Source organism: Odocoileus virginianus, chromosome 28 (genome assembly GCF_023699985.2).
Source record: "Odocoileus virginianus isolate 20LAN1187 ecotype Illinois chromosome 28, Ovbor_1.2, whole genome shotgun sequence".
Lineage (NCBI taxonomy): Eukaryota > Metazoa > Chordata > Mammalia > Artiodactyla > Cervidae > Odocoileus > Odocoileus virginianus.
In genome coordinates, this window is record NC_069701.1 from 20177862 (window position 1) to 20201749 (window position 23888).

The 23888-nt window shown below is 35.1% G+C and overlaps 1 protein-coding gene across 1 annotated transcript in view; it reads right to left on the bottom strand.

Moving 5' to 3' along the window:
- Positions 1–4923: 4923 nt before the first annotated feature.
- Positions 4924–23888, bottom strand: part of SLC17A6 (solute carrier family 17 member 6) — a 40588-nt gene continuing 21623 nt past the window's right edge. Inside the window, exons 4-12 of the mRNA XM_020882653.2 lie at positions 21943–22057; positions 20785–20872; positions 20188–20274; positions 16580–16722; positions 12584–12733; positions 9118–9250; positions 8607–8717; positions 7839–7966; positions 4924–7064 (exon numbers count right to left, since the gene is read on the bottom strand). Of these exons, the coding sequence (XP_020738312.2) occupies positions 6729–7064; positions 7839–7966; positions 8607–8717; positions 9118–9250; positions 12584–12733; positions 16580–16722; positions 20188–20274; positions 20785–20872; positions 21943–22057 (1291 nt within the window). The 3' untranslated portion in view covers positions 4924–6728. The remainder of the gene's footprint in view (positions 7065–7838; positions 7967–8606; positions 8718–9117; positions 9251–12583; positions 12734–16579; positions 16723–20187; positions 20275–20784; positions 20873–21942; positions 22058–23888) is intronic.

Consider the following 23888-nt stretch of genomic DNA (forward strand, 5'->3'; position numbering starts at 1 on the left):
TATCCCTTTATCCTCCAGATGAGAAAGCCCAAGCCTATTGAAGCAACATGACTTGCCTTGGATTATATAAAGGGGTCAGTCGTAAAGAGTTTGAATCCAAACAATTTTTTTTTTTTTTTTGTTTTTTGCTGCGATCCCATTGCAACTGGAATTGAAAGGGTCAATGAACCTTTTGAATGGTGATGTACTAATTTCCACCCTGAATTCATGGAGAGAGACATGCTCCTCCACCCACCCACCACACTCCCTTTTTTTAATCTTTGAGAAGCAGTCCGGTAGAATATGATGAGATCTGTCAGAATGATGGCTTTCATCTGTGACATTTATTCTCATGCACATTTTTGTTGGCTTTGTGCAAAAGAACTTCATTTGGATTCATAAATCTGTTCATAAATGTGTATAATTCTACCTTTACCTTGACTTTATAGAATAAAAACATTCTCCCAAAGCTATTGTATTAAATCCTGTGGCTTCAGAAAATTGTCAAATGCTCTTGAAGATCATGACAATATCTTCATTGGCAGCCCAGATATAAAATTAAAAAAAAAAAAAAACTGGAGAGAAATAAGACTAGTGTTCTCTGGGAATTATATCTTATCTGGTTTTCTTGCTTTAGTACTTCAAAATAAAGAAAATTACCATGAAAAATATAATAAAAAGCCACACATGAATTCTGAAAATAGATATTGATATTTTCTCACACATGATTCAGATCTTCTTTGAAATTAAAAAATGACAATTATAAATTTCTTTTATGCTTTTCCCAGATCCATTTTCTTTCTGGCTCTCCAGATACAACCTTAATGAAGACATTTATGTCTTTCCAACCTATGCATTTAACCTTTTACTATACACAGTAAATAGTTTCTTAAATTTGCATAAGTATACATTATATTTTATATAATTAGCAATGGTGTTTAGTTTTCTGCACTTGTTTTGTGTCACATAATTGATAAATACAATACAAAAAAATAATTTAGGGAACAAATCTGAGTAATATAGTTATGGTCAAAAAAAATTTCTCTAGTTTCCAAAATGGTCCATTTTGATGAAGCTTGCATTGAAGTTACACCTGAAGAGTTAATGTCGAGTATTTATTCAGTATAATGAGAAAGGGGAAAGGATATTTGTTAAACTCTTTATATGTGCAGCTTGCTCTGCTAATAAGCTCTGTTATTTGTTTAGATTGCAAAACCAGCTACTAATAAGGTATTAAATTGTCATTTTACAAATGAAAAAATTGAGCCTCAGAGGAGTCAAGTAACTTCCCAAAGTCACACAACTGTTCAGAGGCAATGAACAGTAGTGATGAAGAGCACAAATCTAGAGCCATATGCCTTGAGTTCACTTCCGACTTCTCTCCATTAGTTGTATGACCACAGATAAGTTACTTAACTTCTCTGTGCCAAAGTTCCCTTGTTTATAAATGGGGTTGATAGTAATATCTACCACAAAAGGGTATTGTGAACATTATGTCATACTGTTCACAGGGTTTTAATACATAAACCCTGAGATTAGTGTCTGGCATTTCATGAACTATAAATAATTCACATTACAATTATTGGGCTTCCCAGGTGGCCCAGGGGTTAAGAGTCCACCTGCCAATGCAGCAGATGCAAGAGACAGAGTTCAGTCCCTGAGTTAGGAAGATCCCCTGAGTAGGAAATGGTACCCTGCTCTAATATTCTTGCCTGGAAAATTCCATGCACAAAAGAGCCTGGCTAACTATAGTCCGTGGGGTTGCAAAGCTGAGCACACAGGCATGTGTATCATAATTGTTATATTTGATCACTCATTCACCTCCTCCTTCAAAATAAAATCAAAGGTAATAACACCAAAACAAACCAACAAACAGTAAAAGATGAAAACCAAATGAAAATGAGGAAAGGCAATATATATAAGCAGCAATTGAGCCAACAAATAAGTCTTTAAGTTTCTTGAGAAGCAGACAGAGGCGCCATGGAGGGTGGGGAGAGGGGGTCCCAGGTTCTTTCCTAAGTGTTGACAGTACTCTAATGCATCAGGAAAGGAATCCCTCAAACCCTTAGAAATGCAAGGATCTTTATCTAAAGCATGCTAAACAGGGTATTAAAACGTGTTTGCAAAAGTGATTTAACAAAACTGGAGAGGTTTCTTCATTTTGTTTGCTCTTGGTGAAAGCCGAGGGTTTCATTCAATAAAAAGCTGCTGAATTTGGACAAGGGTCAGGGTGACAGTCCAGATGATGTGGCTTTCAGCTGCCTGCTGCCCTCAGGGGAAAGCTTGGAGAAGCTGGAGCATTTTAAGGGACTGTATAGCATAGACCAACCTTCACAAGTAAAGTGCTTTTGACAGCTGCTGAACGAAAACTGAGGTTTGAGGTCTTGCATGAGGATGGAGAAAAAAGCAGGAAAAAACTGCTAATTATGACACTACAGCAGAATTAAATGTCAATAGCCACTGTGTTCAGTTAGAAATTAGAGAAGCACTATGTTAACCAAGAGGAAAAAAAAAATGAAAAGAGAAAATATACAGGTCCTTAGAAACCCAGGGGAGAAGCACAAACAAAAAGAAATTTGGAGAAAAAAAGGATGAGAAAATCTTTCTTACCAGAAACTTGAAAAAAAATAAAAGACACAGGGAACACATTGAAAGCAGCCCACAGATTAGGTCTTCGGGAGTTTAAGAAAAAAACCTTTCTGAGGGAGGTTAGTGAGCTTCTGGTATTCAGGAGCTTCTGTGTGGTCAGACTGGGCAACTGGGGTACCACTAATACCTCCAGAAGGGGAACTGGATTTTAGGGTCCAAGAGAGAGGACCAGTTTTCTCCCCATTGTATCCTACCCTGACTGTACACTGCAGTTGCTTAATAGATACTTGTTGAGTAAATAAGTGAACTAGTAAATGAACCCCAGAAAAGCTAATTGCCAGAAACAATATCTATCACAGAAAATCACAATAGCTATCACAGACACAGAAACAATATCTATCACACTTATAGAAGTTAAAGGTATTAATATAGGTGTATAGTATTTCATGTTTCCCCAAAACACCACCGGAGCAGGGGGACAAAGGGAAAGGGGCGCAAAAATGAAACATTCATAATGAAGAATGTATTGCATAAATAAATAGAGTAAATATAGCCCATGTTATGTAATAGAATATTAACTATAGAACTCTAGCATTCAAATAGGAAAATATGCATGCCATACTATTAAATGAAATAAATAGTTGGCAATAAGTAGATCAAGTATGACTTCAAATTTGCAAATCACAAAGTATATGGGCATTTTCTATGTTTTTTTCACTGAAAATAGCCTAAAATGTTAACAGTGCTTATCTCTGGATAGTAGGACTTTTGATTACTATTTTGACTGTTTTTAATACTGCTCTTTCTTTAATGAAGATCCCTTCCCCTTACCTTATATTCATAATCAGAAGAGTAATAAAGTGACTTAGGAGCAAAAAGTAAATTACTCTCCTGCTATAGTCAGATAGTATGTATTCTTGTTCCAATTCTGCCTGGGGACTCTTTAGGAAATTATACTGCTTAGACCCAGTTACTTTACTTGGAGATTAGAAATACTAATACTGATATGTGGCCTTTCAATTTTACAAAGCACATGTGTGGATGGAATGAGCAAATGCATGGAAAACCATTCTGCAAACTGCAAAATACTAGGTGCATAGAACAGGATAGATGGGGAAGGGCATTGGGATGATGTGGAAAATGAAAGGGAAGATGACTTCACACCTTTGAGATCAGAGTAAATGACTGTAGCCCGTGGTAACATTTATAGACATCATTATAACAATTTTCTTATGGGAACTGAAAAAATTATATAGAGTGTTAGATTATGATATTTTCATTCTTGCCATCAAGTTGTATAAAGATGGCATGTGGGCCTCCTTAAAAATTAAACTAGGTCTCTGCCTGTTGTTTCATTATGCACAAGATTATAGGAAGAGAAGATATACTCCCTCACCTCCCACTCAGAGGTTATGTGAGTAGTGAATATAAGGTAGTGAGTGAATCAATAAATATTCTTATTTAATTCCTTAAGTAAAAACCTGCCTAAAAAATAAAAGCAAAAGCATAACTAATCATAACAACTTCTTTCCAAATTCATAATATCCTCTGTGTCCTCTTGATCAAGTCCATTTCCCTTGTCGACCTTCAGGATCCTCATTTGTTAAATAGAGGTGTCAGCTAAGGCATCCCATAAGTCCCTTTAAATAGTACGTTCTATGAGTCTCAGTTACCAGTCTTTTGTAATGATGATCATCCCTTCCTACATATCTGTAAAAACGATGGTCATCCCTTCCTACATATCTGTAAAATAGGGAATCCGAGCAAATGATCACCTTTCCAGTGACAAAGACATTCCTCTGGCTTCGCTGAGAAATCTTGCTCAATGTTTGCTGATTTGGCTGACACATTATACTAACATGTCATGACTCAGTTTAACTTTGGGAAACTTATTTAACCTTTTAGAGCTTTGGTTCCTTCATTTGTAATCCGGGAATAAAAAGAGTACCCAGTTTGGCGGGGAGCGGGGGGTCTTTGTGGCATTGCATAAAATACTCGACTCAAAATGATTAAAGCAGTTCCAGCACCAGGTACGTGTACAATGAAAACTCAGTAGTGTCACTGACCTGACAAGTTTCAAGCTTTTTTTTCCTAATTTTTAGAACTTAGCGCTAGTTGTGAGAAACCAGGCATTGAAAGATAGAATTTGACTTAGAGACCTATTTTTTGATATAAAACTCTCTGCAGAATCACATCCCACACAATCTAAAGAATGCCATATTCTTCCATTAAATCTCAAGTGGCTGAAAAGGCTAATCTTCTTGAGCCTACATTTGACTTCATTGGGGTGTACACAAGCTAAACTATACAAAGTTAAGCTACAACAACATCAAAAAATGACCCCAAATTAATATATTGTTTTTGTGCAAAAGGATAAATAGAGCATTTTATTAACACTTTTGTTTTTGCAGCAACAAAATGATAGTCCATATCTTTTCATTCAACACAGTAAAAGCGATGATCACATTACATCACTTTGAGACACAAAGCAAAAGATATTTTTATTACCTTAAGGTCAAGAATGGTTTGCATTTTTAAAACAAACTTTACGTTTTATATTTGCAGTAGCAGGGCCTCCAGTCACTAGCACAATACAATGAACAGATCAAATATCCAGAATAGACAATTAGACACATCAATAATATTTTAAGTTGAATTGGGAAATGTATCATTGTCATTTTCAAACATTATAAAGAAGTCTGATGTTAACTTTTTAAAGGAAGAAAATCATTCCAACCACCCAAACAGCTACCGCAAGCAAAATGAAGATAATATACAGACAGGAAATTTTATGCATTGCACTTATTGCTCGGTACACAAATGTTGCAATTTCTGTTGAGTTATATTAAGAAATGACAAGCAAAATGCCTCTGCCCCATCTAAAATTCTATGACTCTATGAAAGTAGAAATTGCAGTCCCCTAACCCAACATTAGGTGTATGCTATTTTTGGTTTTTTGTGAAGATCGTTTATTATGTATATGTGTATGGATATGCATAAGATATACAGATATATATAGATATAATTTTATATAATTTATTGTCCTATATATTTAGGACAAATATTTTAGTGGGAATTTAAATAATAAAATCATCTACTTACAATATCTCTATTAATTTACCTTTTCATATTATATATAGCTCTGTGGCACAAGTTTCATATATATTTAATCAGTAAGGAAGAAAGATATCTCTATCATGTCTATTTCTTTTGCTGTTAATATTGCATTTTAAGGGCTATATCTCCATAGTAAATTTCTTATTAGATTCTTTATAGTGTATGTATCTTTTTTTTCCTAATGCAAGTTACAACCAGTACAAAGTTGTAATAAAAAATACATTGAAGTTTATTTATTTTTAACCTTTTTGCAAAAAAGTTATGTGATATGCTACATGAAAAGTCAGATTTTATTGAAGTGTGAAGTGTTTTATACTGTTAGGTAAATGAATGGAAGAACATGAAGCATACCCCGCACTCTACAACTTCTTTCTCACAGATAAAAGTGTTTGTGCCCAAGCGTTTCATATAAAACACTGCAAGATATTCCTCTTGAGAATCAACAAAATAGTCTACATTTTGTAATAACAATAATTATTTAGTACACCTTGCTAGTTGCTAGCCCACAACATTCTTCTCTACATGAGAGAGAGCTCAAACTCTATGATTTATACTCAATAAATGTTGCCAACACCTGATGCAGCCAACATGACAACTTCACCTTTTTTTAACAGGACTTCTGCACAATATCTTGCAATACAGTGTAACAGATATGTAAGTGCATTTTGCATGATCAAGTAGCTTTGGCTTCCTAACCTTTGTAGGATGGGATGTGCCAACTGTTTTAGTTGTGCTTTATTAAATGGTGATGAGTTTTAACTCATATGAATCTAATGAGTAACTAACTTGCTTCTACAATTTTGACCAGCCAACCTTTAAATCACAAATGCAAGAATGGATGACTTGAATGGAAATGATGGAATCTCACAACTTCTATAGATTGCACTTGATGGTAATTTCATGAGTTTGTTTTGATTTCATTTTTACAGCAAGACTTGCCTGGTTGATATGTGTACATGTTTACACCACATCTTTTAAAAGTTTTGTGCAATCACAATTAATTTAATCACAAACACTAAAAATAAATCCAGCAATTAGCTTTGTTATGAATAATCATCTCTGTCCTTATAGTTGTATGAGTCTTGAACATCGTCTTGTACAAATTCCTCTTTCTTTTCCCAACCATTAGGCCAACCTCCATTGGCCTGTGTCGTGGCACCATAAGACTTAGTGGTACCATAATTTATATAATTTTGAGTAATGTCCCCTGTTTCTTCATCGAGTTCATCTTCATGGATAAATCCACATTTTTCTTCACTTGTTTCCTCAGGGTCTGCCCAGGGTTGCTTCTCTCCTGAGGCGAATATTGCATAAAATATAACTCCACCATAGTGGACTAGGGCAGCGATCAGGAAGACATACTGCCACTCTTCACGTGACTGCAGTGACAAAAAGTGGCATTGTGAGAACAAACTCCCTGGGTTTGAAAAGCCTAGCATCTTCTCTAAATGTTCCACCATTAAGCGTTTCCTAAAATGCTATCTTCAGGGGAAACCCTTGTTCTGATTATATTAAGCAAACACTGAGAGAAATGTTCTATAATACTGTGACTTTCATTATTCAAAACTTTTTAATCTAAAGTTCTGAAACAGAACTTCAAAGATATCTATGGTCAGCTAATTTTTTAAATATTCATAATCTCTCTTTCAATTCCATTGAGTTACTTAGTTTTTTTCTCCCACTTCTTTTTATTTCCTTTTGGCAAACCATAATTTAAAAGGTCTACCTACAAAGACAAATACTGATAACAATATTCTTGCCATCAGAGAAGCCCTAATTTAGAAACTCTACCTATAAAGACAAATACTGATAGCAATATTCGTCCATCAATTACTACAGAGAAGTTTAAATTGATGTTTACAAATAAAGCTGAGAAGATTTCCACTTGTCTATTCAAATGAGCTAGGATGTTGTTGCTTTGCCACACCAGAGATTCCAGAAATATTAGAAGGTGTTGAAAGTATAACCTTTATCAGTTGGAGAAGCAGGCTTCCTCAGAGTTCAGAAAGAGATTCTCTTCTGAGCCAGTTATCTCCCCTACTCAGAGATGTGGTGACTGGACCACAAGCAAAATGCCAAAGAGCACATACAGATGCTTTTCCTAATCATGAGAGAGAATATTCCACAAATGAACATTTCTTGCTCTGTCTTACCTTATTCTTTGTCATTGCGCCAACAATAATAGGGCAAACCATTCCTGACAATGTGCCAACACCATTCGAAATGCCCATTAAGATACTGGCATATCTTGGAGCAATATCCAAGTGGTTGACATTGAAACCTGAAATACACACAGAAGATGTGACTCAGAGAATCCCAAACCTTGCAGAAGTAGGTGGCTACAGAATATCCTCCACCACCCTCACCAACCTCCTTAAAAGATACCAGGTTCATAGCATGTGCTTAATAACTATTTTTGATAATTTAGCTCAGGGATATAATGAGAATAGAAAGAGGTATGATTTGTTATCCAATACTTAACATGTGATATTTACTCCATAGAGAAGAGAAGATGCTCATTTTCAAAAAAAAGATAAGCAGGGAGTAAGTAAGTAGTGAATAGTAACAAATCCCAATGTGTTAGTTGCTCAGTCATGTCTGACCCTTTGCGACACTATAGACGATAACACACTAGGCTCCTCTGTCCATGGAATTCTCCAGGCAAGAATACTGAAGTGGGCTGTCATTTCCTTCTCCAGGGGATCTTCCTGACCCAGGGATCGAACCCAGGTCTCCTGCATTGCAGGCAGATGCTTTACTGTCTGAGCTACTTTCATCGTTGTTATTTTCTAGTGGAAATATATTGAGTAAACTTTCTCAACTGTCAAAATGTTAAAGAGGAAAGTAGAATATAAATTTCTTTTTATCACTAGCAAAAATCAGAATGTTATAAGTATATTTTTTTAAAAAAAGTATCTTACCAGAAATAGCAAATCCACTGAATCCCACTGCAAGTACCAAGAATGAGATCGCTACCCCTCTAGTGTGAGAATAACCAACCACCAGAAGCAGCGTTGCCTCCATGCCGAAGCCTTCAGAAACAGACATATGAAAATACTTCAGAAATTTATGGAAATGTTTCCACTGAGTCAAAACTATTAAAAATGAGCACGCTTATTTGACCTAGCAAAAACACTGCAGGGATTCTATCTTCAAAATAATAATAACAGTAATTTATTCACAGAAGTTACTGAAGCCTTCTTTGTGTTTTAAGAAAAACAACAAAAACAACCTTCAGTTTCAATAGTGGGAAGGGTCAAGTTAGTTATGCAATTATCTAAAACTAGAAGTTATGAATACTTGAAGATGGGAGACTGATTCTGAATGAACATTGAAGGTACAAATTTAATAGCATAGGTGATATGCATAGAAAAAGTTGATTCATGTCGATTCGAACTTTGTGAAGTAAAAACATATTCTTAACATACTTACCACCACAATTCATGATCTTCCTTACTGTAGTAGTTGAAAGAATTTGCTTGCTTCTTAGAAAATCTGCAATCTGCCCTCCAATAGGTACAATAATTGTCATTACTAAGTGTGGCACAGCAGATAGCATGCCAACCTTGATGAAAAACAAGAAGGAGAGAAATACCAAAGTAGAAAAACAAAAAGGAGAGAAATAAGTAATGTGGGCAATTTAATGGTCTTGTAAGCTCTTTATGGACAAAGGAAGGAAAAACTACTGTCTGTAAATGACCACTTACTCATTCTCAGAGTAAGCAATAACTTCCACAGAATAAATGAGAAAAGCTAAGTAAATTTACTTTGATTCTTTCTTCTCTTCTAGAAGATAACACTTCTTTTCTGCTATGAGTCAGTAAATCTTGAGTTTCTGAGTAAACTATCCTGAATTTTATCACAGAATGATTCACATTTATGTGCTTACTTTATAGTCTTAAATATGTTTGTAGAAATTCATCATTAGCAACAGAGGAAAAGAGAGAGAGAGACAGAATCAGAGAGAAGAGAAATACATTTGACAAACCTTGAAGAGACTATTTTAAAATTTGTTTTTAATTCGTAATAAAGATAAAACCTTAATTGCATGTTAAATATATATTTCTAATATATATATATAAACATATATATAAAACTCATATATAAAACTCATATATAAACTCATATATATAACTCATATATATATAAAACTCATATATATATGAGTTTTATATTTAGTTTCTATAGATTAAGAGCTCAAAAAATACAGATCAATTCTCAGTTTTAGGCACCTCCATGTCAAATACCAATATTTGGTTACACTGTCACATAGCATACTTAGTTTCTGAACTAATTTCATACTAAATGGCCCAATCTAAAACCTAACCTGCCAGCATCAATTCAACAAACATTTTTTTGATCAACAATTATGTGTAAAACACTGTCCTCTGGGCATCATGGAGGCAGAAATTGTGAATAAAATGTATTTTTATTGTGTATTACCACACATATGGACTTAGTAAATTTCATATACATCAATATATAAGGAAGATTTTTACTAAGCATACTTTGAAGAACAATTCCTAGAAAATAGTAAATACTAGATAAATGTTCATTATTTGTATAAATGTGTCCTTTCAAACTAGATTACTGAAGGATTAAGAAAAGATTCTGTTTTATTTTACAATGCTGTATACTGTGGTGTCACAATCATGGACTTGGGATGATTAATGACTAATTGAGATATTAAATGACTCTAAATAGTTTAAATATCCAAGCAATTTTATTCTTTCTTTCACTCCAAACAGAAATTTTAATATTATTATCTTCATTGCAATGATGAAGAAACTATGACTTAAAAGGATTATGCCATTCTCAAGAGGTTGAGAAGTTTCATATATGAGTATAGGCTGAGACTGTGTATGTGTGTATCTGTGTGTGTATTTATACACACATATGAAAAAAGTCATTGCATTTGTGATTTTATCTGTAGGATACTCAGTTTAATTAAGGTTTATTATACAATCCTCTGTATAAATACTTTAGTTCACTTAAAATTTCCTGCATTTCTGAAGCATGATCTTTTTTTAAAATTAATTTTTATTGGGGTATAGTTGCTTTACAATATTGTGTTACTATATAGCATAGGGAACTCTACTTAATGCACTGTGGTGAAAGACAGTCTTAACACTGTTATTTGCAGGTCAGAAAACTGAGGAGACAATTATTCAAGAACAGAACCAAGGTTATGTATCAATACTCTCTTGTGGAGCTTGGATTTAGGACCATGTCAGCCTGGATCCAAACCTCATGTTTTATTGCCTTCATCATCTCCTTTTCACATACTTTAGATAAGTCAGTCATTTTTAAAAACCAGTATAATCAAAATCTTCAGGCCGATGTGTATGTGTAGAATTTATCAAAATTGTAATTAAAACATAATAAGTGAATTAGATCAACACAGATGGTGATTATATTTAGGTTTTGCAAAATATCGTTTACTCGGGCATTTTCCGTTAATTGGAGCTAAGGGCCAGAATGACCACACAGTTTCACTAACATCAGTTGGCTTCCTCACTCCCCGATGAGACCTGACTTTATTAATAGCCTCTCAGTGTCATACTTGTCCTAGATTGTGAAAATGGACTCACACCTCCAGCAGCCTTTGTTGAGACGTATAACACCTCTTAGAGCTCCCAAAGGCTGCCCTGCAATGTTTGATCAGCTCCAGAGAGAAGAGCCCTGTCTAAAGCAGTCATTCTTCTCAGGCATGGAGGAAGCAGTTGCTTAGAAACAGGGATTACAAAAGAGCTCTTAGAATAGCTACTCCTAAACTCGGGTTTTCTTCAGTTTCAGGCCTCAGATAGTCATTCAAAGAGGCATAATATGAATAGCGAGCCCAGCTGGACTTATGTAATGACATGAAGAGAAATGGCAAGTCCATGGCCAATGCAGACAAATGTATTCAGCAAAGCACTTGGCACAGAGGTGGCATTGAGCAAATACTTGCTTCATGTTGAAACGAATTATGGTTTTCCTGAATTTGAATGGCATAGTAAAGGGAATTGAAACATAAATCGAAGGGTATGGGCTTAAACTTAATTCTGTCGCTTATTGTTAGCTTGACCTTTGATAATTTAAATACTTTCCCTAGCTTCTGTTTCTCCATCATTTCAATAGAAATGATGATAGTTATTCAGTTGGTTGACCATACAGGTTATTCATGAATATAAGAAGACCTTGTAAATTTCAATATATTGTAGTATTTTATGTTCATTTAAGCCTTACAAGAATCTTCAAATGATTATATTTTCATACCTACAAATAAATGCCTCTAGCATTGAGCATGCTGTGCTGTAGTTGGAAATGTTTTATTTTTGTCTACACCACCAAGCTGTGAACACTTGAGGAACCACATTTTTATTTCTCAATATAACACATAAATCTTCACATATCATGTTCAACAAATGCTTGCCAAATGATTAAACTGGATAAACAAGATACAAGAATGTTTTCAGATATTTTTGCTATCCTCAAATCTTTTAGCCAGACAGATTTCTGAGGGTGTCGAAGCAGAGTTAGACTGATAATTATATAAATACAATTCCATTTAAATGAAATGTTTTTTTTTGTTCACTGATGTATTGCCTTTGACCTGAAACTTAAAGGGAATTATGCTTGTTTACAAGAAAAAGGCTATGTTGTTGCCCGTCCCGACCAAGAGGTAAACTCTGTGAGGGCAAAGACTAGGTCTGTTTTGTTTATATCCCAGCAACAGTTTTTAGCAGGTATTTAAATGTAGTAGGCACTCAGATGCCTCACTTAGTCTTTACTAGAATCCATTTGTAATTTTAACTTTCAAGATAAAATTTAGGAGATAAAATATTGGCAAAGGAACTTAATAGTCACTAAAGTACAAAAGTAATGCTCTATTTAAAGAAGAATAACTTTTACATACCTTGCTGATTTCAAATCCAAAGACTTCCTCAAAATATGCTGGCTGACTAATAAGCAATAAATAAAAAGTCCAGCTTCTGCAGAAGTTTGCAACAATTATTGCATAGACTGGCATAGATGTAAAAAATTTTCTCCATGGAGTCTTGAATTTCTGAAATTCCAAAAAAAGAGCCATTCTGATCACTTTAAATATTTCCTAACTTAAACAAGAATCATAGATACTTTTGCATTTTTAGGATGTGTATGCATAAGCATGAGTGGGAGATAGGCAAGAGGTAGTGAGTTGTTAATTGCAACAGTCCAGTTAACCTTAGCTGCATAAATAACTGTTGGAAGAAGGAAAGAAGATACGGCTCTCCTTCTGATTAAGTTGTTTAAGTTTTAGAAATATATAAGATTCTATTTTTCTCAAAAAGTAATTCCAAATGCATAGACCCTAGTTTCCAAGATTTTTGTTTTATTTTGTTTTGGCAGTGATAGATCAGGCCTCCGCTAAAACTCGCTGCCAAATCAATGACCTCACTGGTATCTGACATATTTTATTTAAAATGTTGAAAATTCAATTCTGTTAGGAGAAGAAAATAAGAAGAATGTGCAGTATTCTAGACCCCATCAAAAGTCAATGATAACATCACCTAACTACAAATTCTCTTGTTAGCCAATGGATATCAGTATAAATTCTGTGACACTAAAGTGCAAGACTCTTTAAAATTCACATCGTATACATCTGGGTTAAGCATTTGGCCATCCAGCACACCATAACTAGCTATTTATGATATGCAAGACATTCAAAATTAACTTAAATATGATTGGCTTTGCTTATGAAACTCATTAAAAAATTACACCAAGTATATTTAAAGATGCTGTGTATGCCCAAATACAAAGTAATTATCTTCCCTCAAGACTAATATTCTTACACCTTAAAAAATTTCTCATAGTTCCAAACACTTTCTTAATTCTTTATTTTGAACACAGAAATACTCTTTGGTGAAGGAACAAGCACCTAATATAAATGTTTATCACTAGTTTTGGATTTTTTTTAGTATTATATATTTATTTTGGCTTTGTTTATTTGAATGTTATTTGTTTATTTAGGCTGTTCTGGGTCTTCGTTGTTGCGCAGGCTTTCTCTAGTTGTGATGAGTGGGGCCTTCTCTCTAGCAGTAGTAGACGGGCTTCTCATTGAGATGGCTTCTCTGGGTGAGGGGTGTGAGCTTAGCTGCTCCCCAGCATGCAGGGTCTTCCTGGCTCAGGGATCGAATCCATGTCTCCTGCATTGGCAGGTGAATTCTTTCCCTCTGAGCCACCAGGGAAGCCCTGTCTTGGATTCTTAACCTGATAAGTTAGTAAAAGAGGTGGCAAACAGTTTTTTTTTTACAAGATTTAGTCATTATTGCTGTGTGTAGAGCCTCGTAATTACTAGCAGTGGTTGTGAATCTAATGAAACTTTTTATAGATCACTTTAAAGCGATATAGTAGGAAGATACATTGTGGTGATCTCAGGGAACAAATTAAAAAACAAAAACCTGTCCTAATAATAAATAGTGAGTATTTTGGCTTTAGCTAAAAGTTTCTAGTGACACCATCATAGAGGGATTTAAAAAGTGCAAGCTCAAAAGAATTTTTTCCTGATAAGTTCTAGAAAAATGGTGCCAAATGAATACACTTATTTCAAAGATAATAAAAATGACCAAATACAGGAACATCTATTATAGCACTGTATTTTAATAAGTAATAACTTCAGAAAATTTTAAGAAGAAAATAACTTTTTCTTGCTGAGAAAGTGTTGTTTTTAATTTTTACAAGGATCAGCTTCATTAAGTACTTTTTCTTCAGGCCACAAAGCACTTCTTCAAATGTAAGAGAAAGTGTCTAGTCATCTCTCTTAAAAAATTGTTGATGGCTGGTAGTGGGGCTTGTAGTATTTTGATAAAATTCTATTTACTGAACTGGTTGTTTGTTTCATAGGTGTGTTTAGTTTGTAAAAATACAGCAAGTTATTTGCTTATGATTTTTGCATTTTCCTGTTTGCATATTTAATTATTTCATAGAGAAAAATAATAGATTTAAAAGACATAAGAACCAACTACAATATGTGATCCTTAATTTGATCCAAACTCCACAAACAATGGCTACAAAAGATGTGAATATTGATTAGATATTAGGATTGAACTGGGCATCTGAAATTTCAATATGATCTAGTATTGGATAATGTTAGAGAATTACTTTTAGTTGTGTTAAGTATGATGATAGTACTTAGATTATAAAGGAAAATATTAATTTTCTAGAGAAGCATATATTTGTGGGTAAAATATTATGATATCTCATTTACTTTAAAATTGTTCAACAAAAAGAAAAGTGAAATAAATAAGGCAAGATGTTAAAAACTTTTGTTTCTATGCAGTGGATATATGGATATTCCTGTTACTTATTCTTTCTGTTATAGGTTGAACTTGATCACAATAAAAGTTAAAAATAACTAAAATACAAGGCCTATTCCCACTTGATCTCATTTTTAAATTTTCTTCAGGAAAGTAAACAGAAAAAATCAGTAAGAAGTAAAACATTGTGTTTAGAAAAACAATAAGATCTAAGAAATGGGGAGTTTGAGCTTGCCTATACTGTTTTCTCAATCTACTGATTATTCTCTTTTGAGTCATTTCCAGAAATTGGTTTTCACTTAGACTAAATTTCTTGCTGTTTAAAAAAAATATACACCTCACCTCAACACACAATCTTTCAAGAACTGGTAAATAAAAGAAGCATATTTTATCAATGATGATATGGGCTAATCAGAATATTTTGGACTAGAACTTGAAGCTAAGTATGAACCCGCTCCCACATCATCACTTGTTTCTTGAGTAGCTACCATCAGAAAAAAATTATCAGTCTACTTACAGAAGAAAACAGGAAGGGGAGCATTCTAATGCCAGCCTATTTAGCTAATGGAACAACTACAATGTAAGATTTTTTTTTTTTTAAGTACTGGCTTAATTTTGAATGTTACCCAATATGGCATTTTCTTATTCATTAAAGGCCAAGATGCCCTCAGCAACAATGGGTGACAGACCTTTTTTCCTAGAATGAGATGTCAGGGACAGGCCTTTCCTAACAAGTGCAGTAGAGAATCAGAGCTAAAATCAAATACAACTGAAGTTGGGGGAAGCATAATGCATAAGAGATACTGGTTCCTCAACAAATGTACCATAACTTTCAACTCTTAGCATAAAGAAATTGAGTTGAGTAGGTCCTGAATTACCAAAACTGTCTACAATACTTTTGCTTAAGGGTTATATTTTATTTTTATAGCATCAGATGAGTATTCATTGGTGTACTAAAATATTTGTATTACTGTTATAGAACTGCATTTCTTTCTGTCAGCAAATCCTGCCCAAGAAACTAAATTATAATCAGAAAAAGGCTTTACAACATTATAACACTTTATCTTCATATGATAATCCTAAAAGTGGTAATATTTTATCAATAAAAGGGTTATTATTAAAAATATTTTTCAGATTAGCTACCTACGGTTGGCATGTTAATGTTTTAGTATTTACAAAATTGTGTAGAAATACACATGTATAAAACTTAGATTTAGAATATTCGATGAGTAAAAATATCTCCTTTCATGACTGTGTTAGGTGATTTGACATTTCCTGTCATCTAAATTTAACAAATATTGGTTTAACTTTGTTTCAATTAGCTATGTTGAGCTATTTTTAAAAATTTACTGAGGTTTACAGCTACAGTATTATAGCTATAATCCAGTTAAACTTTGAAGGTGCTTAAGAAAAGTTAAAGAAAAAAAGAAATCATAGATGGAAGAAGGCGCAATCATTTCTAAGTCAGGGAATATGCATGGAGTTTAAAAAAAAATCAATCATGACTGATACCAAATTAGTTTTGCTGAATAGGGACACATAAAACAATCTGCTTGGTCGAAGAGAGGTGAGATGGAGAACAAGAATAGGAATATACACCATAATAAAGTTCTTACTTCCATTGCACCTAAAAGATTTGCACTCTCTCCAATGCTTTCTTCTATGTACCTACGTTCTTCATCTGTAATAGTAGGATGCTTTGCAGGACTCTCGTAGGACACCAAAAGCCAAAACATGTACCAGATCATTCCAAAGCTTCCTGAAAGTAACAGTTCAAAAGGAGGAAGTCAAGTAAAGGCATACTCCCCTAACTATTTCCGTTTAACGGTCAGTAGCTGGGATAAAACTACAGTAATCTTGTGACAGGATGATAAAATGTGAATTTGAGCTTATGCATCTCCAAATGAATCTAGTCATCTCTATTTGTCTTTTGTCACTAGACTTCATGCAATCTGAAGACTGGTGCTGTAATTTAATCTTTGTCACTGTTAAACAATGCTGAAACACAGGAAACTCACAATAAATAATTATTGAATGGTATAGTTTGGAACATGTTTGTACATTCAACAAATATTTACTGAACAGTTACTTTTCCGAGTACTCTGCTGAATGAGAGAAATATGATAAACAAGAGAAAATTTCTGTCCTCAAAAAATTTTGCTGGGACTAAATCCTTTTATTTGTGTCTGTCTTTAATATGGGTAGTGGTCTGCATTTCCAGGGAAAAGGAATGCTTTTTCCCCTCTCCTGTTAGCACTTTCAGATCTAGTAATGTGTTAGTTGCTCAGTCATGTCCGACTCTTTGCAACCCCATAGATGATAGCCGACTAGGCTCCTCTGTCCATGGCATTCCCAGATCTATTAAACAGACTGTTAAATAAAATCTAGAAGAATATTCTTGGGCTTCTCTCATAGTTCAGTTGGTAAAGAACTGGTCTGCAATGCAGGAGACCCCAGCTCAGTTCCTGGGTTGGGAAGATTCCCTGGAGAAGGGATAGGCTACCCACTCCAGTATTGGTGGGCTTCCCTTGTGATTCAGCTGGTAAAGAATCCGCTGGCAATGAGGCATACCTGAGTTCGATCCTTGGGTTGGGAAGATCCCCTGGAGAAGGGAAAGGCTACCCACTCCAGTATTGGTGGGCTTCCCTTGTGATTCAGCTGGTAAAGAATCCGCTGGCAATGAGGCATTACCTGAGTTCGATCCTTGGGTTGAGAAGATCCCCTGGAGAAGGGAAAGGCTACCCACTCCAGTATTCTGGCCTGGACAAGTCCATGGACTAGTCCATAGGGTCACAAAGAGTTGGATACAACTGAGTGACTTTCACTTTCAACTTTCAGAACAATATTTTAGCCTGAATAGATACTGTACATGGAAAATGGGCTTCTGTAATTAATGTGGTAATATCTAACAGTTTATGTGACTGTATATCACAGCATATACTATTGCCTATTGATCATTGTTTGGATAGATGAAAGTTACAAATTCCAATACAATAAACATGCTACTGCAAGTTCTATTTCATCCCTTTATTTAGCACTTTCACCATTAAAATATGACCTTACTGTGCAATATAAATCTCAAGCATCAATAGCAGAAAAAAGTCACATAATGTATCCTGATTCTCATCAACTGGCCATTTCATTTTTCCCTCATCCTGTTCTATTTCTCCCCTGGGTAACAATCTAATCCCTGATTGCTATAGTACTGTTTTTTTTTTTTTTTTTTTTTTGGTGGGGGGCTAGTCAGTCTCTAAGTGCTTGTTAATATCGTAACTTCTGATGTACTGTGCCCTTTTAATTACTGAATGTGATAGCAAACACAATTTGGAATCAGATGGTGTGTAACAATTTAGTAGAGTGTAGTGGTTGTAGAATATGGTTCTCCCATATTCAAATTGCAGCTGTGTCACTCATTAGCTACATCTTCTAATCAGTAACTAAATCTCTGAAAATCTCTACTACCAAATGAGGTAATTCATTTTTTAATAAGATTTTTGCAAACAGAAATTAAAGAAGGCAAAACGTAAAGAAACTAGCATAGTGGATGGCACAAGAAAAGCACTCAATAAATGAGAACTCTTGTAATTGAGTAATAATTATAATTTCCACTAACTGAATACATCTGAAGTGCTAGACGCTCAGCTAATTGAAGTATATGCATTATCTTTTTAAAACTTAAGCTGCCATATGGGTCTTATCTCATTAATTTTTAAAAAATAAGTATTAAATGTGTGGCTCAAAGACCAATCTTTTTGTCATATACAGCAAGTAAGCAAGTACTGTTATTTTTATATTTTCAGATTGTGCATGCGTGTTAAGTCACTTCAGTCATTGTGTCCGACTCTGCGACCCTATGGACAGTAGCCCACCAGGCTCCGCTGTCCATGGGATTCTCCAGGCAAGAAAGCTGGAGTGGGTTGCCATGCCCTCCTGCAGAGGATCTTCCCAACCCAGGGATTGAACCCACATCTCTTATGTCTCCTGCATTAACAGGCGGGTTCTTTACCACGGTGCCACCTGGGAAGCCATTCAATGATAAGTATTAAGTGAGATATAACTTGAAATAATGAGGTAGGTTTTCTTGGGTCCTTTATGGAAAATTCATATTCTTAAAGTCATATCACATCGTCAATTAAATAATGGACAGAGAATTTAATGGCTGGCCATGCCAACTTTACTATATACCTTGTAAGTAAGTGCTTTAAATATCTTTGAATTATGGGCTTTAAAATAAAATCAAACAAAAGCTATGGATTAAAATCTGTTAAAAAATTTCTCTAGAAAACAAAAATATGTTCAACTGCATATATAGCTCACCATTTAGGGTATTCATGAATCCAAAACCCAACCATGGCTTTTGAACCAGGATAAGATCCTCCACTATTTATATTCTACAAATATAAGAATTTGCTTTGATGAGAACATTTCAAAATGAAAATGGATCATAGCACATTTGGAAGCAGCCAAATTCTGTTCTATTCTCCCACATGACTTCATTAATCTTTCAGATTCTCCTGCCCATGTCCGAAACTGGTATTAATCAGTGACAACATCAGTTGGAATCCAGATCTCTTATCTTTCTTCTTTCCTCTTTATTAAAAAAGTGTATCTTAGTGAGAGACTATGGGATACTTTCAAGAAGTAAGACTCCATATTCTGGTTAGAAAGTGAATCGAAAGGGAGTTTGGACTTTGGGCTTCCTGTCATTCTTATTTCCACTTGGGGTCTTAATCTTCTTTAATTCTGGAGAAATGTGGACTAAAATGTGCTGCCCCTGCAGTGACTGCTAATATTTCATCACAAGATTGAATGTTTGCATTAACACTAATATGGCCTTTCAGCATCCTACCCTATTGAGTCTCAAGGAAATTGAATCAGGAAAATAACCAAGAAAGCAAGAATCAAAAAGAGAAGTTGGTGCTGCCTAGCTTCTTCCTTTTAATCAGCTTTGAATCAAGAGCTAAGTTAAATTTTTCATAATCAAGGACAACACATACTGTACATTACAAAGTTTCCATTAGCAATGTGATTGCTTTTAAAAATAATAAATAACATTGCAGAGAAAATCACAGAGATAGAATATTACACTTGATCTTAGATTATAAAGAAAAGAATCAATGGAATAACAATAATGAGTAAACACAGAAGTATATTCATTGATCTATCACACTGCTTTAGTTTATGCACATTTCTTTTAACTCTATTGTAAGGAAATGCAACATACCATAGACATAGAATACGGAAGACCAGCCAGTATACTGCACAAGAATGCCAGCTAAAGGCATTGCAATCACAGCTCCAGCATAGGAACCTAAAGTAGAAGAGAAAATGAGAGAAAGGTAAGTGAAGTCAATAGAAATTCTTGACTTCATCTCATTTTCCTTGGCTGGATCTTACAAACACACCCTTGCACACTTGGATGTATATGCACTCTCATCCATATACTTCAAACACATATCCAGCAGTACAAGATTACACAAGTGAATATAACCTACACACCCAAGCCAGAGATATAAAAATAGTACAACACTATAATAAAAAACAAATTCCAAAAACTAAAATAAAAATAATTAGTGAATATATTTGAAAATCCAGAATTAATTAATAAACTCCCAGAAAAATACATGTAAGAGGGAGTAGAAGATTTGAGTAGACCAAATATAATTAAAGAAATTGAAATGATGGGTCAAAAACATTTCCTCATGCACACATACAGACACACCTCAAATGGTTTTACATGTGAATTTTAGCAACTTCTAATTCTTACAAAAGTTGTTCCTAAGCTTTTATGCACATAACTGTATCTGCACATAATACTCACCACAAAAGGAGGTGGTTGCCAACCGACTCCTCTCTAAAGGGGGAGCCCATTTGCTCCATATCCCATGACATGCTGGGTAGGTGACACCCTGTGATGGAAAGAGATATATCAGCACGGTGTAGAATCTTGGAACATAGGAAAATAAGTCCATTCACTTCTCTGATGTGACGCTGTTTTCTTAGAATGGGCACAGGGTCCCCAGTTGCCATGTGAGGACTTTCTTTGCTGATTCCATAAAATTCCATTTTAAAAACTTTCAGCCCAGACCAGGTAAGACATGACATCTTTTTAGTCACTTGTTCAAATTATCCCCACCCTTCAAAAACCTTTTACCTCAATTTTCTTCTGATTAAGGCCAAAGAAAAGATCCTCTATTATTCAGTTCATCTGCAATTCTGAACAATTTGAGACACATTTTTGTAAGGGGTTAAACTTAGTGATTCCCAAATAAAAGGAATCCCCTACAGAAGAAGGTGCAGCTTAGGATCCTTGAAGGTTGTTATACTTCCTGAAATTAGCATCTAAAATTTAAAATCTTTAAAATATTCTTTTTTTTTAAATTGTTTTGATCCTATCATGTTTTCTTTCTTTTTGGAAAGACAGGAAACTGTTTTCAGTGCCTTAATACTTTTTCTGACTTATCTACTGCCACTGTATTTCACGGAAACAGAAAGGGTATGCCATTCTCAAGTTTTAAATGATATTCTTTCAAATGCTACAGGTTGATGGAGCAAAATTCAATCACTAGAGTTGATGCCCATAGATTACATTTGATGAAATTTTTTTTGTGTGTGTGAAAATTCAGATCATGATGTAAAGTCAACAGGGACTTGTTATAAAACTCTCCAAATGTATTAATTTGGAGGATGGGCTCAAAATTTTTATCACAGCACATTAACAAAAACGCCTGACCTTTTTTTTTTTTTTAAGTCAGTCACTAAACACTTCAATATCACTCAGTTCTAAAGAAGTGGGGATAAACAGTCACAGTGGTAGTTTGTCATCATTTAAAGATACCTGATTTCTAACTTTTCCAATTTTTTTTAGCACCATGTAGACACAACCCAATGCAATGTGTTTGTAGGTCAAAACAAAGATAATCTTCTGATTCTTATTAGCATGCCAACCTTAAAATGATGTCATCCTGTAGGTCCATACCTCAACAAGTCCCTGCAGTATCCTAACAAAGATGACACACCCATAATGCACTCTGGCCGCTGATGGGATTAGCATATTCAGGGTAGAGGTAAGAAGTATGGCAGCTCCGAAAACCCTGAAAAATAAAAGGAGTTAACAGATCTACATTTCTCAGACCAAGTTAATTACAAGCAATTTCAAGATAGACTGTGTTTTGTTTTGCTTTTGTTTTTGTTTTTTTCTTTCTAAAAGAATAAGAATGTTCTGAACTGGATTGGCTAGTCATTGCAAATAGATATTCGACTATCTTGAACTGCTACATTATTTGAAGCACAAAACTCAAATTTCAAAAAATGAAGATCATGGCATCTGGTCCCGTCAATTCATGGCAAATAGTTGGGGAAACAATGGAAACAGTGAGAGACTTTATTTGGGGGGGGGGGGGCCTCCAAAATCACTGCAGATGGTGACTGCAGCCATGAAATTAAAGGACATTTGCTCCTTGGAAGAAAAGCTATGACCAACCTAGATAGCATGTTAAAAAGCAGAGACATTACTTTGTCAACAAAGGTCTGTCTAGTCAAAGCTATGGTTTTTCCAGTAGTCATGTATGAATGTGAGAGTTGGACTATAAAGAAAGCTGAGTGCCAAAGAATTGATGCTTTTGAACTGTGGTGTTGGAGAAGACTCTTGAGAGTCCCTTGGACTGCAAGGAGATCCAACCAGTCCATCCTAAAGGGAATCAGTCCTGAATATTCACTGGAAGGACTGATGCTGAAGCTGAAACTCCAATCCTTTGGCTACCTGATGTGAAGAACTGACTCCTTGGAAAAGACCCTGATGCTGGGAAAGACTGCAGGCAGGAGGAGAAGGGGACAACAGAGGATGAGGTGGTTGGATGGCATCACCGACTCAGTAGACATGAGTTTGAGCAAGCTCCAGGAGTTGGTGATGGACAGGGAAGCCTGGTGTGCTGCAGTCCATGGGGTCGCAGAGTCGGACACAACAGAGTGACTGAACTAACTGAATAAATCTCTTTATAGTCAATTTTAGTCACTTTCCTCATAGATATAGTTACAAATCGTAAATAATCAAGCACTGTATATGGCTTGAGTCTATAAATCTTCTACAGTGTAAGCTGCTGAAGGGCGAGAGCTTGCTTTTCAGATACACTGCTGTATCCCTAATGCCTAGCACAGTGCCTGATACATAGAGATGCTCACTGGAGAGCTGCTGAAGAAACAGTGAGTGCCTAGACAGAGTTGTGTCTAGCGTGATACCTTGAAGTATGGAAATTATAACACCATTCATAAAATTTTATGAAGGGAATCATATGTAAATGCTCCCCAGATCTCATGAGCAGCTCCCATAGGACATATTTTTAAAATAGAAATAATTAATACTTCATATATCTACCTCAGTTTTTTTTTTTTTTCCGTGTAGGTGGTTGAGTGGAGGGGTTCTGGGTACACCTCTCTTTGCATACATATAAACCATTCAAAATAGAATTGCTAACACATTTATCCATCTGCAAGTAAAAATTATATTCCATTATTAACCAAAAGAATCTTTCATAAAGACCCTGATGCTGGGAAAGATTGAAGGCAGGAGGAGAAGCGGACGACAGAGGATGAGATGGTTGGATGGCATCACCGACCAACTCAATGGACATGGGTTTGGGTGGACTCTGGGAGTTGGTGATGGACAGGAAGGCCTGGCGTGCTGCAGTTCACGGGGTCGCAAAGAGTTGGACATGACTGATCGACTGAACTGAACTGAAGCAAGAAAAATATCCCCTTAACCAGATAACTTTAGAAATTTGTCTTGCAGAGAAATTTGAGGACACATTATCTCTAGTGAGCTAAGCTGTGTGTTCTCAGCAAGTTTTTTCAAGGCAAATATTGAACCTTGATTTCACTCAAAATTGGTTGCCTCATAGAAGTTCTCATTTTTCTAGGAGCATGTTT